The 16,971-nt window shown below is 42.8% G+C and overlaps 1 protein-coding gene across 1 annotated transcript; it reads left to right on the forward strand.

Moving 5' to 3' along the window:
- Positions 1 to 7,526: 7,526 nt before the first annotated feature.
- On the forward strand, positions 7,527 to 14,234 carry KCNA1 (potassium voltage-gated channel subfamily A member 1). The gene is made up of 2 exons (XM_043967057.1): positions 7,527 to 8,243; positions 8,646 to 14,234. Exon 2 carries the CDS (start codon positions 9,138 to 9,140, stop codon positions 10,620 to 10,622), a length of 1,485 nt encoding a protein of 494 aa, XP_043822992.1. The 5' UTR covers positions 7,527 to 8,243; positions 8,646 to 9,137; the 3' UTR covers positions 10,623 to 14,234.
- Positions 14,235 to 16,971: the final 2,737 nt, after the last annotated feature.

A 16,971-nucleotide genomic window follows, 5' to 3' on the forward strand; every position in this document is an offset into this window, starting at 1 on the left:
GTGGCTTGCCCAGGGTCACACAGCTAGTAAGTGTCAAATGTCTGAGGCCAGATTTGAACTCAAGTCCTCCTGAATCCAGGGCCGGTGCTTTATCCACTGTGCAACCTAGCTGCCCCAACTTCCCATACATTCTTCTGCTATAATAACATGAACAACAAAAAAGTAAAACTATTTAATACAGTGAAGATGGTTGATGGTGAATGTAACATTCTCTACCCATAGTTCACCACTTTTATACCTAGAACAGAGTTCCAGCCATTTGGAACTACTATTGATCATTGAATTTGCTCTGTGTTCTATTGTCTTGATTTCCATTATTGTGATCACTGTGTATGTTGTTTATCTCATTCTGCTTTCTTCTGAATTAGTTTGTAAAGGGATTCACATGTTTCTCTGAATTATTCATAACCAATGGTTAGCCAAAAAAAACCTTATTAAGTGCCTACTATGTGCCAGGCGTGGTGTTAAGCACTGGGGATACAAAAGGAGGCAAAATACAGTCCTTGCCCTCAAGGAGCTCACAATCTAATGGGGGAGACAACAAGCAAACAGATATGAAAAACACACTCTATAGAGTTTAAATAGGAAATAATTGGGAGGGAAAGCATTAGAATTGAGAGATTGGGAAAAGATTCTTGTAGAAGGTAGGATTCTAATTGGCCCAAAATTTCATATCACAAGACTATAAAAGAGTTTGTTTTTTAAATTTCCTAAACGATGGGTAAATCAAATCAATAAGGAATTATCAAGTACCTACTATGTTCCAGAAAGGGTCAGCTGTGGTGTAGTGGCTTGAGAATTGAACTCAGAGCCTGGAGAACCCAAGTTCAAATCTTGCCTCTAGGACATAGTAGCGACATGGTCCTGGGCATGTAAGACACTTAAGCTCTTAGTGTTCTGGTGAAATTTAAAAGATTATAAATTGGAGAGGATGTGTTGATTTACATTGGCAGAGGGAGCTCCCTCAATGGAGAGTTCACTATATTAATGAAATCACAGGTCATGTTCCAATCCTTATGTTTCAGTCACTGTCTATGGTACTGAGGATATAATGACAAAAATGAAATAATATCTGCTCTCCAGGAACTTATATTCTGGGAACATGCAATATAAACACAGGTAAACAAATCCTAGGTACATCTAAGTAAATACAAAGTAAACAGAAGGGGGGAGCAATGACAACAGCAAATACCTTGTGAAGAGGGGGAGATCCTAGCTAAGTCTTAAAAGGAACTAGGAACTCTAAAAGTTGAGATGACAAGAAATATCATTCTAGATATGGGACAGCCTGTGCAAAAGCATACAGGCAGGGGATAGAATACCACATACAATAGGTCATTTTAGTTGGAACATAAAGTGTGTGAAGGAAAACAATGTCAATTAAATCTGGAAAGACGGGATGGAGCCAGATTGTGAAAGTATTTAAAAGCTAGTGAGGAACTTATATTTTATTCTAAAGACAAAATGGAGGCACTGAGGATTCTTAGAAAAGGAAGTGACATCATTAGACTTGATATTTACAAATATCAATTTCATAGCAAAGTAGAGGATGAATTGAAGAATGAAGAGACTGTAAGCAGGGATATCAATTACAAGTATAATGTAATAGTCCGTGCAAGGGGTAATGAGATCTTGAGCTTCGATGGTAGCCATGTGAATCAAGGGAAGGAAGAACCAACCCCTTTAACTATGTTCTTGATACCTCTTCTGTGAGCCTATTCAAATTATCTACTTTTACTTATAATCTTCAATTTTTTATATACTGGTTCTTTGCCCATTTCTTACAAACATGCCCAGATCTCCCTTATCCTTAAAAAATCTTTGCATGACACCATCTTTTTGTTGCCAAACATTTTGAAAAAAGACCGTGTTCCTTGCCTCTAGTTCTTGACCTACAACTCACTACTTCACCCCTTACAATTTGACTTCCAGGGGGCAGCTAAGTGGCGCAGTGGATAGAGCACTGGCCTTGGATTCAGGAGGATCTGAGTTCAAATCTGGTCTCAGACACTTGACATTTACTAGCTGTGTGACCCTGGGCAAATCACTTAACCGGTATTGCCCTGCAAAAACCAAAAACAAAACCAAAAAACCCCCCCAAAACAATTTGACTTCCAACTCTACCACTAAACTAAAATTATTCTCTCCAACATTTACCAATGATCTCCTTACTTCTAAGATCAATGGCCTTTTTCCCCCAGTATTCTTCCTTCTTGACCTTTCCACAGCTTTGGACACTTTTGACAACTTTCTACTCCTTGATACTCCCCCGCCCTTGGGTTTTTGAGACTGTGTTCTACTGATTTTCCTCAGGTCTCATCTGATTTTCCTCAATCTCTTTTGGCTGGATCATGTCCTGCCGTTTTAAGTGGGTATATCCCAGATTTCTGTCAGGGGCCTCTTCTCTTCTCTGCAAATATTCCCATTCCTAGTTATTCCATCAACTCCCATGGCACTGACTATCATTTTTATATAAGTGACTCTCTAATATACATGTCTAGTTCTCATCTCTCAATTTTCAGCCCTAGTTCTTGAATTACCTACTGGATATTTCTACCTGGATGTCCCATCGACATTTCAAATTTAACATGTCTAAAACATAACTATTTTCTTTCCCTCCAATTCTTCCCCATCCCCCATTTCAAACTTCACTATTTCTGTCACCACCTTTCTAGTTACCCATATTTATAACCCAGGGATAATTTCTCAGCTTTTCCCTCTCACCCAACCCTCATATACAATAATTTGCCAAGTTCTGTTTATTTTATCACCACAACATTTATTTGATCTGTCTTCTCTCCACCTATATAACCATTACCCTTTTCTGAGTCCTCATCATGTTACCTAGACTATTGCAATAGATTTTTTTTGTGTGTGGGGGGCAATGAGGGTTAAGTGACTTGTCCAGGGTCACACAGCTGGTAAGTGTCAAGTGTCTGAGGCTGGATTTGAACTCAGGTCCTCCTGAATGTAGGGCCAGTGCTTTATCCACTGCGCCACCTAGCTTCCCCCTATTGCAATAGATTTCTGATTGTTCACCTTCCCTTCAGTCTTTCCCCTCTTCAATTCATCCATTACACTTCTGCGAAATTGATATTACTAAAACACAGGTCTCAACCATGTCACTGGCATGTTCAAAAGGCTTCACTGACTCCATATTGTCTTCAAATCAAATACAAAATCCTTTGGTTATCTTTTTTTTGGGGTTATCTTTTAAAGCACTTCACAATCTGGCTATAACTGATCTTTCCAGGCTGATCATGTAACTCCTCCTCAAACACTGTATTACAGCCAAATGGGACTACTTGCTATTACCTAAGCATGACATTCCTTCTCCTGCCTCTTCATTCATCCACCCTGCTCTCCACAATAGAATTTTCTGCCTCCTTACCTCTATCTAGTAAACTTACTACATTCTTTATAGCAAAGCTCAAGGTGCCACCTTCTCCAGGAGGCCTTCTATGATCTCTTCCAGTTGTTAGTGCTTCTGCCCCTGAAATGGCTTTGTATTTAATTTATATATTCTTACTTGATTACATATTGTCTCCTAGCAATAGAAGGTAAGGTCCCTGAGAGCAGGGATTATTTGGGCTTTGTCTCTGTATCCCTAACACCAGGATAGTAAGGTACTAATAGTAGATGCTCAACCAATTCTTGGTGAATTGAATTGAAATGAAGTGATGATCACTGAGCACCATGATGGCCTCCTCTGATGCTTACTACATGTATGTGCTTAGGTAAGTTACTTTATCGCCAAGGGCCTCAGTCTTCTCATCTGTTAAATAAGAGGGTTGGACTAGATTGGCCTCTGAGATCCCTTCTAGCTTTAGATCTACAATCCTATCACTCAATGATGCCATGATCTTTGATTTATTTTATCTGTAAACATGTATCCTCTTAATAAAATATAAGCTTCTTGAGGGCAGGAATTGTCTCATTGTTGTATTTGTAACCCCAGTACCTAGTAAATGTTTGTTAATTGCTAGATAAGACCAAGTCCCTGCCTTTATGAAGTTTACATTTGGGGGAGAAAATGATTATGTAGGGCAGCTAGGTGGCACAGTCAATAAAGCACATCCACAGTCAGGAAGAACTGAGTTCAAATTTGGCTTCAGATGCTTCCTAGCTGTGTGACCCTGGACAAGTCATTTCAACCTGTTTACCTCCATTTCCTCATTTGTAAACTGGGCTGGAGAAGGAAATGGCAAACCACTCTAGTATCCTTGCCAAGAATACCCCAAATGAAGTCACAACAAGATGGACGTGACTGAAAAATGACTGAACAACAACAAAAATGCTTATGTAAATTATCCTAATACAGAAATAGAGCAAGAGAATTGCAAAGTGGCATACAAGCAAAAGTTTGGGGCTGAGTCCTGCCCTTCTCTTATTTGGCATGAGTGACATCTGACAAGACCTGCAGTCTGAGAAGAGAGGACCGGGTCTGTTCATCAAGTGAGAGATCAACAGAATCTCAGAGTTAGAAGAGACATTTAGTTCATTTCAGAATCCCCTCCCCAACATATCTGACAAGTGGTTGTCCAGACTTTGCTTGAATGCCTTCAGTCAGAGGGAATCTATTACTTTCCAAAGTAGTTATTCCTTTCTACTTTTGGATAGCTCTAATCATTAGGAAGCTTTTCCTTGAATCAAAACTAAATCTGCCTTTGCAACTTCCACCCACTGCTTTTAGTTCTGCCCTTTTGGGGCCAACCAGAAGAAATCTAATCCTTCTTCCATGTGACAGCCTGTAAAATACTTGGAAACAGCTCTCTCCCAATTCTTGTGCCCAGGTTAGTTATTATGACAGTAATCATTCTAGTTACTGTCAACTAGATCAGGGCTTCTTAAACTTTTCCCACTTGCTATCCTTTTTTGCCTGAGAAATTTTTATACAATCCTTGGTATATAAATATATAAAATAGGTATAAATAACCTTTTACTGCTGCCAAATGTTTTACAACCCCTCCGGTTATGCTGGTTGAGACCTACAATTTAAGAAGTTTTATACTAGATGCTTTGCAGCTCATCAAAGGCCTTTCTAAGAGGTAGCACTCAGAAGTAAATATGATAGTCCTCATAGTCAGGGTCACAAAGCTATTAAGTGTCAAGTACCTGAGGCTGGATTTGAACTCAGGTTCTTCTAATTCCAGGGCCGATGCTCTATCCACTGTACTACCTAGCTGTCCCAGCAAAATTTTCTCTTGATCCCAATGACTTTCTCCATGAAGCCTAAAATTGGAGTATCTTCATTAGCTGCCATGTCATACTGCCTAATCTTTCTTATTTTAGAGTCCACTAAATCCCCCAAATACGTGGGCCATACCCAAGTCCCTGGGTTGTGCCTCTTAGAGATTTTCCCCCAAGTTGACAGCAGACCATTCAAGTGAATACTCTCTTCTTAGTCTAGCTATTTAAGTAGGTCTGAATCTACCTACTATTTTCTAGACCACACCTCTCCATCTTATTCACAAGAATAGCATGGGAGAGTTTATCTAATGTTTAATAAAACCTAGATAAACTCTATATTTATAGCATTCCTCAAACCCAGCAGGCCAGTAACCCAGTAGGGAAAAAAAGGAAATTGTTTTAGTCTGCTATGAAATGTTTTTGATGAAGCCACGGTAGCTCTTCTGGATCACCTCATCCTTTTCTAGACTCAAGTTCTTTTAGGACGGCAATCTCTAAATGCTGAGTCAGCAAAACTAGAGTGCTTTTTGGCAGCTCAGACCAGGAAGACAGATAGATTTGGTGTATATTCAATTCAACTGGACTCAACAAGCATTTATTAAAGTGCCTCTGCTAGGGTCTGGGAATGCAAAAACAGGACAAAGAGTCATGGAGCTTACATTCCATTGGGAGATATAATAGGAATCCCCAGGGGAATATAACCTTGACTAGATTTTATCTTTAGGAGCAGAACTTTAAATAAAACCGCTTAAATGAGGTGCCTGATTCTTTTTTATTTCAGAGACCAAATGTTTGCCAAATTGAATTTCCCTTACTCCTTTAACATGATACAGCCCCTAATAGGTAGTTGGGATGGAGGGAAATTCTTGCTTAGGATGGCATTTGGTCTAGTAGCTTAAGACTAAGGGAAAGAGGTACTTATATAAGATACCTCAGCATCCTCAAAAAGAATGCAGGGGTGTGAGTCTGGGGTGGGGGGGGGAGAGGAAACACATAAATAAAAAGGAAAGCTTTAACTCTTTTTCTTCTAGTAACCACTGAACTATGATAACTGTCCAGGGAAGCATGGAATCCATTAGACATTCCCTTAGAGTGAGCCAAACTGGGAGGTTGGGGCTACTGACCTTGATTAAAGAGGTGGTGGTGTAGTGTAAGCAAAGAAAAGGGGGATGTGTGTGCATAGGGGTGTTGGTGCCAGTGCATCAAGGAGAACCAATCACTGTCGACTCCCGCTTTTCCCCCCTGCCTCTTAAGAGCCTTAGCCGCAGCCCTAAAGAGCTGGAGTGTGCTCTCTGGCTTCCCTTCTGCTGCAGGTTTAGGCGCAGCGCCTACGGGGGCACAGCTGGCGCCGTGTGCCTTATGCGCCCAGGCTCCTCGTGCCAAGTACTGCGTCCTACCCCGCATCTCACCGCCTGGCGATTCCATGGGGGCGGCTTCCTGATTGGAGAAGTGGCAAAGGCGGCATGTGGTTCCGTAGGGGGTATCTACCGGGAAAACAGTAGATCGAGAGCGAGGAGGAAAGGGCAGTGGGGAGGGGGGTCAGCCGGATTTTCCACTTAATTGATTTTCACTTGGCATTAAGTGGGCAGGATAGGCCACAAAGCGAAGGCGAAACCTTCCCTTCACAAGGCAGGCACATCTTCTCTAATTAAAAATAAACAAGAAAACTTCATAGCCACGTTAGGACTCAAGGAGATGATTTCCTCCCTTCCCCTAAAGAATATTCCAAACCCAAGTGAACCCGAATTACTGACTTTTCGCCCCCCAAAAGATGCATGGCTCTATCAGGAAAAGGGCTGAAGCTACCTTGGAGTAGTACTACTACCTCAGGCAACCGGGGCTCTTGGGGTGGTGGAAAACGTGTTGGGTGGGTGCAGGAAAGGTGGAGAGGGGGTTTCAGGGGGAAAGGATGGGAGAGGGGAAGTAGAAGAAGGGAGGTATGCCAGTAGCGCATCACACGGTGACTAAAGAGACTCGATGCGGAACGAACACATCTATACGAGCATCCACATAAAAGCCACCAAGGATTCTGCTTGCCTTGAGTGCCACAGCCTGCATTGCGTCGAAAGTGGTCATTTGCAATGTTAAATCCCCTGGGAAGGTCGCCGCTGGGTAGTTTCGCGTGTTCGGGGTTCTGAATTGTGATGGGCTAGGGAGCGAGAGAGGGAGGTTCGGGGGGGGGGGGCGGTGTTTGTTGGAGGAGGAGAAGGATGGCTGACAAGGGTGAGAAACTCGCTCCTCTGCACCCCCCCTCCCCATCCCCCGCCCACTTCTCTATCCTCCAGCTCCTTCCTCCTCCCCCTCCCCATCCCACGACCCTAGCGGGCCAATCCCTGCTCCGCACCAGAGGCGCCTCCTCGGGTTTCTGCTGATCTTGCAGGGTCCAGAAATGGACCTTGCAGCCGCTCTGCCGTTGCCACCGCCGCGGCTGCCGTCACTACCGCAATAGTCCCGCTCGACTCCGAGGCTTCCCAAAGCCCGGGTGCCCAGCGGAGCTTCCCGGAGGACTAAGCTAGCAGGAGGCAGGGGGGAGGTGCTGGAGTAGCTATGTAGATCCCGGGGCGGCTCTCTCCTGCCGCCCACTGCTTGGATCCATCCCTCCAGAAGCGAAGCAGAGACTCCTGGAGTGTCAGGGGGGAGCGATATCTATTTTTTGAATTTTAATTTTCTTTTGATTCCTGGGTTTTTGGAGAGGTACCTCTCTGCCCCACTCCCCCCTACCCCTCCCCGCACCCCTCAGCAACCCTAGTAACTTGGAACTGGAGAGGGTCCTATCTTTCTCCCGTTCTGTATTCGAGTTCCTTCGAGTTGTTAGAAATGGGGGTGGGTATAAATATTTCGGCAGCAGCGGCCCTATAAAGCGATCTCAGCAAGGAGAGGAGAGCAGGAGGAGAGAGCTGGAGGCTGAGTTTGCCGCTGCGCCTTTTGGATGCTGCTGTTGCTACCGCCGCCGCCGCCGCCGCCGCCGCCGCCAAGGAGACTTGCCGCATTCCAACAGGAACTCTTCTCCCGGCTCAACATCGCCACTGACGCCTGTCCAGACATCCTTCCAGGTAAGACGAGAAGCCCGGTAGGGCTCCGCCATTCGGGGGGCAGGCTGCACGAATCGGAGCGGGGAGGGTGAGGGGGGAGCGGGGCTGGAGAAGTCTGGATCTTTGGTAGCCCCCACCTTGGGGCTCACTTGTTAATGAAGTTGTAAATAGATCGGCTACAGGGGAATGGGGGAAGTGGGCAGGAGGAGAATTTCGAAAACTTGAAGTGTGTGTGTGTGTGTGTGTGTGTGTGTGTGTGTGTGTGTGTGTGTGTGTGTGTGATTGCCTTAGCTGTGCCTGGTGCTTTCCAATATAGGAAAGGTAGTTAGATGTATGTTCTTTTTCAGTTTCTGTCTGTGCGTTCCGTCTGAATGCTTTTGATTTTTTTTTTATACCTTCCTATCACTTTCTATTTCTCTGCAGCATCCATCGATCGCCCTGGTGGGAGCTTAAAAAGCAGCAGAAGAGGGGTAGGAGGGAGGATAAGACTAGAGAAAGAGGGAGAAATGGAAGGCAGGGGAATCTGCTGAGCAGACACCGGCACCCGGTCCTATTCTTATGACGATTTAGGGCGAGGGCAAAGGGGTGACCCCCCCCCCCCAAAGGCAATGTCGAAGTTTGCTAGAACAGCATTACCTTGAGAGGAAAGCAAAACAACACACCTCCACAACAGAACAGGAGCCAGGTGTTGCTGGAAAGGGAGATTCCACTTTGGGAAAAGACTAGGTGGGGGTGAGAATAGATCGATAGTGCCCCGATTAGTTTCCTTTCTCCCCCTTGGGCTATTCTCCCCAAGGGGTGGCGGATTCAAACACTCTAGGTGGGGGGCACTTAGTTACCCTCCCCCCCTCCTTCCAACATCTTCACCACCCCAGGCCCCCTCTCTGCTCCACACCCTTCCACCCAGCTTAGACCATGACGGTGATGTCCGGAGAGAACGTGGAGGAGGCTTCTGCGGCCCAGGGCCATCCCCAAGACAACAGCTATCCAAGACCAGCAGACCATGACGACCACGACTGCTGTGAAAGAGTGGTGATCAACATCTCTGGGCTGCGTTTCGAGACCCAACTTAAGACCCTGGCTCAGTTCCCCAACACCTTGTTGGGGAATCCCAAGAAACGCATGCGCTACTTCGACCCCCTGAGAAATGAGTACTTTTTTGACCGCAACAGGCCCAGCTTTGATGCCATCCTCTACTATTACCAATCTGGAGGGCGTCTGCGGAGACCTGTTAATGTGCCCCTGGACATGTTCTCTGAGGAGATCAAGTTTTATGAGTTGGGTGAGGAGGCCATGGAGAAGTTCCGAGAGGATGAGGGTTTCATCAAGGAGGAAGAGCGCCCATTGCCAGAGAAGGAGTACCAGCGCCAGGTGTGGCTCCTCTTTGAGTATCCTGAGAGCTCCGGGCCTGCACGGGTCATTGCTATTGTCTCAGTCATGGTAATCCTCATCTCTATAGTTATTTTCTGCCTGGAGACCTTGCCTGAGCTAAAAGAAGATAGGGAATTCAGCACCTTTCAACCAAGTGACAACACAACACTCTACTACAAATCCAACATTTTTACAGATCCCTTCTTCATTGTGGAAACATTATGCATCATCTGGTTTTCCTTTGAGCTGGTGGTACGCTTCTTTGCCTGTCCCAGCAAAACAGATTTCTTCAAGAACATCATGAACTTCATTGACATCGTGGCCATCATCCCCTACTTCATCACCCTGGGCACTGAAATGGCAGAGCAGGAGGGCACCCAAAAGGGTGAGCAGGCCACTTCACTGGCCATCCTAAGAGTCATCCGATTGGTCAGGGTCTTTAGAATCTTCAAACTGTCCCGCCATTCCAAGGGTCTCCAGATCCTAGGTCAGACTCTCAAGGCTAGCATGAGAGAGCTAGGTTTACTCATCTTTTTCCTTTTCATTGGGGTTATCTTGTTTTCTAGTGCTGTATACTTTGCAGAGGCAGAAGACGCTGAGTCTCACTTCTCAAGCATCCCCGACGCTTTCTGGTGGGCTGTGGTGTCCATGACCACTGTAGGATACGGTGACATGTACCCTGTGACAATTGGAGGCAAGATCGTGGGCTCCTTGTGTGCCATCGCTGGTGTGCTGACAATTGCCCTGCCTGTACCTGTCATCGTGTCCAATTTCAACTATTTCTACCACCGAGAAACTGAAGGGGAAGAGCAGGCTCAGTTGCTCCATGTTAGTTCCCCTAACTTAGCCTCTGATAGCGACCTCAGTCGCCGTAGCTCCTCTACCATCAGCAAATCTGAATACATGGAAATTGAAGAGGATATGAATAATAGTATAGCCCATTATAGACAGGCTAATATCAGAACTGGCAACTGCACTACAGCTAACCAAAACTGTGTTAACAAGAGCAAGCTCCTGACGGATGTTTAAAAAAATTAAAACATACATACACACGCACACATGCAAATTCCATTTAGCGACTTGAAAGACTTAATAGAAAAAAAAACCACCTCAAACAACAATAATAAAAAAAATCTAGTGACTTATGTCACTCTCTGTAGATACTTTACTAAATAGTCTTTGAATGCTCTATTGACCTGTAAATGCATTATTGCATTGCAGATTTTTTGGCTCAGCGAACCAGAAGCTTTCAGGATCCATAAAAAATACTATTTTCATTTTATTTTAAAAAAAAGAAAGAAAAAGAAAGGGTATTTTCCATAAATGGTAAAAAAAAAATGAACAGTCTAGGTAACAGTCTAGGTAAAATAAGACTCATATGCTTCTCTATATTGAAATGTTTTTCATCCCTCTGCTTGTTTAACCTAATTTTAAAGAAATATTTAAAAACAGATGATCATTTAGAAATATAAAAATGAAATATGCATGGGACTCCAGTTAAAAATCTCTGCAAACTGCACAGTGACAGTGTATCAATGAAAGTGCATCAACTATCTATACATATAAGATATATGTATAAATGAATTGACCAAAAAGCATAGTGAATATTGGCCGTTTTTATTTGAATCAGCTGAAATGTATCTATCCTCTTGAAAAATTGGTTAGTATGAATGGGCCATATAACACCTTATAAACATAATATTGGGCCTGATCTCTAATGATTTCCCCCACTTTGCCCCATTCTCCATCTTACCCAAGCCAAAATTTTTTTAAGGAAACAAATCAATCGAGACATCTGCAATGCTGCTAAGTTTTCTTAACTGCAGATGAACCACACCTGAGTTTTTTTTTCTTCCCCTATCAGAGCTCCTTGACCCTTCACTTAAAAGAACTGGATGCAAAACTTTTGCCCCTCCCCCCTTTGTTGCAAGAGAGAACAAATGGAGTTTAATGTACGCATGTTTGAATTTGACACTATTTATTTTATAATCGCATGCGGGGATCATTACCTCAAACAATAGGGGATAAGCTTTCTTTTGAACTGACTCATCTAAAAATAGGCCCTTTTTCATTTGCATTCACCAAAAGTGCACTCCTTAATTTATTACCTATTTTATTAGTAATTTAAAGTACTGTATTTAAGTGCATATGTTAGTCAAATGGGAACAATACTTTTTTTGGAGCTCAAAGCATGTTCTATTATTCCGCATCATGCCCTATTTGACTAAGGTGTAACTTGAATTCATTAATGCATGATTTCAGAAGAAAAAAATAAGTAAAAAAAAAGTTTATGATATGAAGGGCCCAAACAAAGTGAAGGGAGAGGGGGACTCAGTGAATTTTCCTGCCTTTGCTCAGGGAAATGTTTGGTTTCTGTCCAGGTGTTGTCAGAAAGAGGATAAAATATTACCATCCCTTAAAGGGAAAGTATATGGAAAAAATAAGCTATCAAGTTATATATAGCAACACCTAAGAAACAGTATCCTCTATAGCTAAAGACAAAAACAAACAAAACAAAAAATGGTGCAATACTGCATGCTTTTTGGTGCATTCTTAGAATGTCAATGAAACTCTTTATCTAATGTGCGCATCCAAATTAGAGATGATTTCTTTTTGCAGTTATGATTTGAGGTCTTTAGAGACTTTGGTACTCCCTTTGAGAACTTACTGAAGAAAATCAGTTTATTTAAATAGTTGCTTAGTGCCTTTATCCTGCACCCACTGAATTGCAGAAAGTGCCTCCATTAATACAGCTGCAAGGTTAAAAGAGGGGTCAAAGGGGAGGAGCTGGGGCATCTTTGATTTTGATTTTTCCACCCTCACCACATTCCCTCCTTCACTACTCACTCCCCCCCCCTTTCCCCTCCACCAACATGAGAAGACCACACCATACTGACTCCTGGAGAGAGAAGACAACAAGGACAATGATGTCTTGTGTCATCAACAGACTTGTTTCCCTTTGGTTGTCTCATGTTGACAGTGACCTGAGGCCTGAGACCTAGCCTCAAACTGAACACAGACAATGGACTCATTCTCTCCTTTCCTCCTCTTCTACAAACTGAGAGAAATGCTTTGGGATTCTGACTCCTGCCAGAGTCCCTCTGAAGTTCTAGTGTCTCCTCGGATTATATACAGGTACTTTTCACTCCCTGCCTCTCGCATTCCCCTCCTACTCTTACTCCTCTGTTATTCTGGAATCCAGAATAACAGTAAATAATCTTTTTCATGACTCTCCCACCTCAACTCCTTTAGTTTTCTAGTTAAGCCTTTTTTCTTTCTACCCTTTTTATCTACCTGCCCCCACTTCCATTAACTGAATACCTTAAAACCCTGCCCCAATCACCAACCTCAGACAGTGGTGGTCTGCTTATGGACCAAGCTAAAGGAAGGAAATGCATAGGTCCTTGGAGACAAACAGCTGTCACTTAACCTGAGAGGCACTCAAAAATCTTTAAGGACACACAGGTGGGGATGGAGCTTCACTTTGAATTGAGCATGAGGCTGCCTGCTGCTGACCACTTCCTTTTCCTGTCCTGCTTTGTATAGGGATCTCTCCCCTTCCTCTCTCCCTTCTGCCCTTCCCTCCTCTCTAGGCAGTACAGTAAGGCACTTAACACAATATAATCATGCACAAGGCTTACTTGCTGAGCTAAAGCAAAATAATTTAGACATTTTCTTTGCTTGTTTGGCTTCTGTGAGCCTGAAGGATGGATACAAACAGACACACCCTATGTGAAGAGGGACCGAAAGAACATGACCTTCCTATGATAATTGGAAGGTGCCTGACTGTAGGATGAGAAACCTCTCCAGAATGAGCCTGTGGTGCTTCCTCCTGACTCTCCCCCTTGCTCCAAAGGCCATTTATCATTCTCCCCTTCGATCTCCCCTCCCCTCCCCTCCCCTCCCCTTCCCTCCCCATCCCTCTATAACTCCCTGCTTTAGGGGAGGAAAAAAAGCCACCCTCAAAAACAACTACAAAACAACCAAGAATGTTCCAATCCTTCATCTCCACTCAGAGGTCTAGAACGCACAACTTCCTGTGTTCAACTGCACTCAGTCAACAGCAATAATCCATTCAGTGCTGTGGGATGAATGGTGAAAGGACCAGCAAATAGGACCAAAGCAGATGAGACTGACCAGCTACTAGGAGTCTCTAGTAGTTGGAAACCTTCACCTTAGCCTGTCCACTGGACTGATGACTCTCTGCATGTGTTAGAGGAGGAAGAGCTATGTGGATGGGCCTGTTGACCAGGGTTTGGGGTGAGTTCTGAAGAGTTTGGGGGTGGTATGGGGAGTCTGGATGTCCCTTACCCATTCTTAATTCATTTCCAGAATTCGACAAGGATGGCTTAAAGGGATTATTTTGTGTAGTATAGGCATGCGAAGTTTGACAAAAGCTCTTATTCCTTGCACTACAACAGGGCTGAAATGTATTTGTAGACCTGAAGGTGCACTTAACAAAGCTGCCTGTTAAGGAATTGAATTAATACCCTTTGGCTTATTTGTTTATTTTTTTTTTTTGACTGGCTTTTGTCCTTTTCCTTTCCTTCCCCAGAGACTGATATGGCTCATATTCTGAATATTGGTTTTCTCCAGGGGGAGAAAACTTCAGAAGGGCTGATATGCACAAATCAGCCCTTCTAGAATTTAGGGACCCTAGTTTAATAGGGTGAAATGTTGGTCCTTGCCAGTGCTGTTAGTGTACCAAGAAGCTCTGAAAGGAGCTAACTTAACTCGACAGATTTGAAGCGACCAAAGAAATTAAATCACCTCTGTCCTTGAATGTGTAGAAGACAGATTATAGCCATAAACCTTTTCTGTTATTTTTTTCACTTGCTGTGTCCCATCCAAAAAAAAAAATTGTTGTTATTAAATCAGTCATTCAGTTCCTTGGTAGTGGGTTAGCCCAATGAAACCAAGTTAAGCAGCAGCAGTTCTTGAAGTTATGGCTAATGGACAATCATTTCCTTAAAAAAGAAGTTTGTATAGATGGTTTAGTTCCCATTACAGTAGAGCAGAAGCACAAAGGGAAATTACTATCCTAACTCACTTAGAAATAATAATCACCAGACATTAAGTGAGGGATGTGTTTCCCTAAGTAGAATTTTCATTCCATTGCAGGAGAAAGGGCCTCTTTTATTTCATGCATCACATTCAGATTTTCCAAATATGAGAAAACACATCTGAAGGAAGCAGGAAATAAAGGTCCTAACCCATCCCCCCACTTATCGTGAGAGATCTAGAAACATACACTCATAATTTTAACTTCTTGTTTGGTCGATAGATAACTCAGTTGGGTAAAACAGAAAGAATAAAAGAAAGACTGAGCAGACGGTAATTCTCCTTTCTCTTCCAGGAATGGCATATTCTTGGGAGTGGTGAGAATTGGTGGGTGGTAACCATCCATTGTACAATTTGTTAGGAAGAATGCAACTGCCAAACAATCAGTCTGAACTTTTTAAAGCAGGAAACTAAACCGTGAGGAGTTTGCTATGTCAGGCCTTATTTTTGTTTAAAATTTTTATTTTAATTTTTATATTAAAGAAAAATAAACATGAAATCAGGTATAATCTGTATTGTTTCATGGCATCAGGAGGTAGAATCCCATCTACCACTCAGATTATTTTGCTCATGCTGATGTTATAGAACTTTGAGATATATGTAAAATTTATCTTTCTCGTCACTCAGGCAAGCTACCAAGAAATCGACACACTTCAATTTGCAAAGAAGCAAATGATGTGTTAATTAGCTAAAATTCCTCATCTACCTTGAATGAGCTTCAAGGTTTAGGGGTTTCCATTTTAAACCCTAAATCTTTACTTAATATATAGGTATTTAGGGTCAGAAACCATATTCTCACACAGGTAAAACTACTATAGACTTCCCTGGGAGTGCCAGGACATCCAACAGGCGTTCTTAATGAAGTCTTCCCACCACATGACTGTTAGTTTGAGGAATGTTAGCCCATTGCAGGGCGACTTTAATTGGGAGTGCAAAGAAAGAAGTTTTGTGTCCCACAGTTTAGCAAAAACAAAACCTCAAACCCTTGAAACAATAAATAGGGATAGGGAATTGGGAGAGGTGGGAAAGTTGGTGGGGGGAGGGAATAAAGAGGCATGAAATCCCATGTGTAATATACCAGCTGAAAAGTTTTTCCTTTCCATTAACATGCAGAAGCACTTTTATTCTCTAATGCACTGTTTGGAAATTGTATATTCAACAGTTGCAGGTAGATAATATGGGCTGTATATGACATACCTCTGGTTTAAAAAATAAAGCATTAATCACCATGGTTAAAATAGAAAATGAATAGTATTAATTTAAAGTGCACCATCGGGGCAACAAACCATTGAAGCTGACAAAGCAGTATTTTGCTTCCTGAGTTTGCAAATTGCTAACTTGATTTTCAGGTTACTGCTCATTTTCCCCTCTCCTCACAAAGCTCTTTGATTTTTCACTTAGAGGACATTGAATGTTATGAGTTGAGAGCCTAACTGAAGTGCATAGTTTTCATCTATGCAATTTTCCTTGCTTCTGTCACTTTATTATCTGTTCATACTTGGCATTAATTAAAGATAATTTTTAAGGATCTTACTCTGGAACATCTTGACTGATTATTTGTCTGGAGTCCACTTTATCTCTTTGGGATATGTAGCTCAGTATGGACACTGATGGGCCTTATACACTTGCTGTTCACTTATTGATGGGGTCAGTAGAGAATCGTGAGGCACCTGTGTTCCTTTGGAGAAACTTATAGTATTTCTGCTGAGTGGTGAACACCTTTGAGGTTGAAAGAAGGCATTGATTGTAGGATTCTCCTCAGGCTGAATCCAATTAGAAACTGGCCTGAACAAGCAATGGAGAAACAAACCTAGTGAGTGAAAACGGAAGTGTAGCCCAACAAGTATTCAGTGGGTTCAATTTTCTTATATGCTATTGGACATATACTTATGGTTTGTTGTTACTGGTGCTTTGAGTTTATGGATTAAGTAGTGTTTGGGGAATTTGACATGATTGTAAAAAGGATATGGATTGACTGACATCCCAGTGCCAGTGAGTTGTCACCAGAGCGTATGGAAGGACAGGGTGATTTGTTAACTATTTCTTTTATGATACTTTGTTTTCCTCCTTTTTTGGGGTCATGAGCTTGGTATGACTGTTTTTGACCATTGACCATGGCTGAGTGGTGGAAGTGATGACATTTCTTTTTGGTTGGTTGTCCCACTGCGAAGTTGTTTTGTTGCTTCTTTGCGAGGGTGCTGTTTTATTCTGCTTATTATGCATCATCAGTAAAAAAAGAGTTCAGGTGCTGTTTGTCTAGAACCAGTACCATGACAAAGAAATTGGGCATCCGGTGTTAAACTGGAAATGCTTTTGT

Source organism: Dromiciops gliroides, chromosome 5 (assembly GCF_019393635.1).
Source record: "Dromiciops gliroides isolate mDroGli1 chromosome 5, mDroGli1.pri, whole genome shotgun sequence".
In the NCBI taxonomy this organism is placed as follows: Eukaryota; Metazoa; Chordata; class Mammalia; order Microbiotheria; family Microbiotheriidae; genus Dromiciops; species Dromiciops gliroides.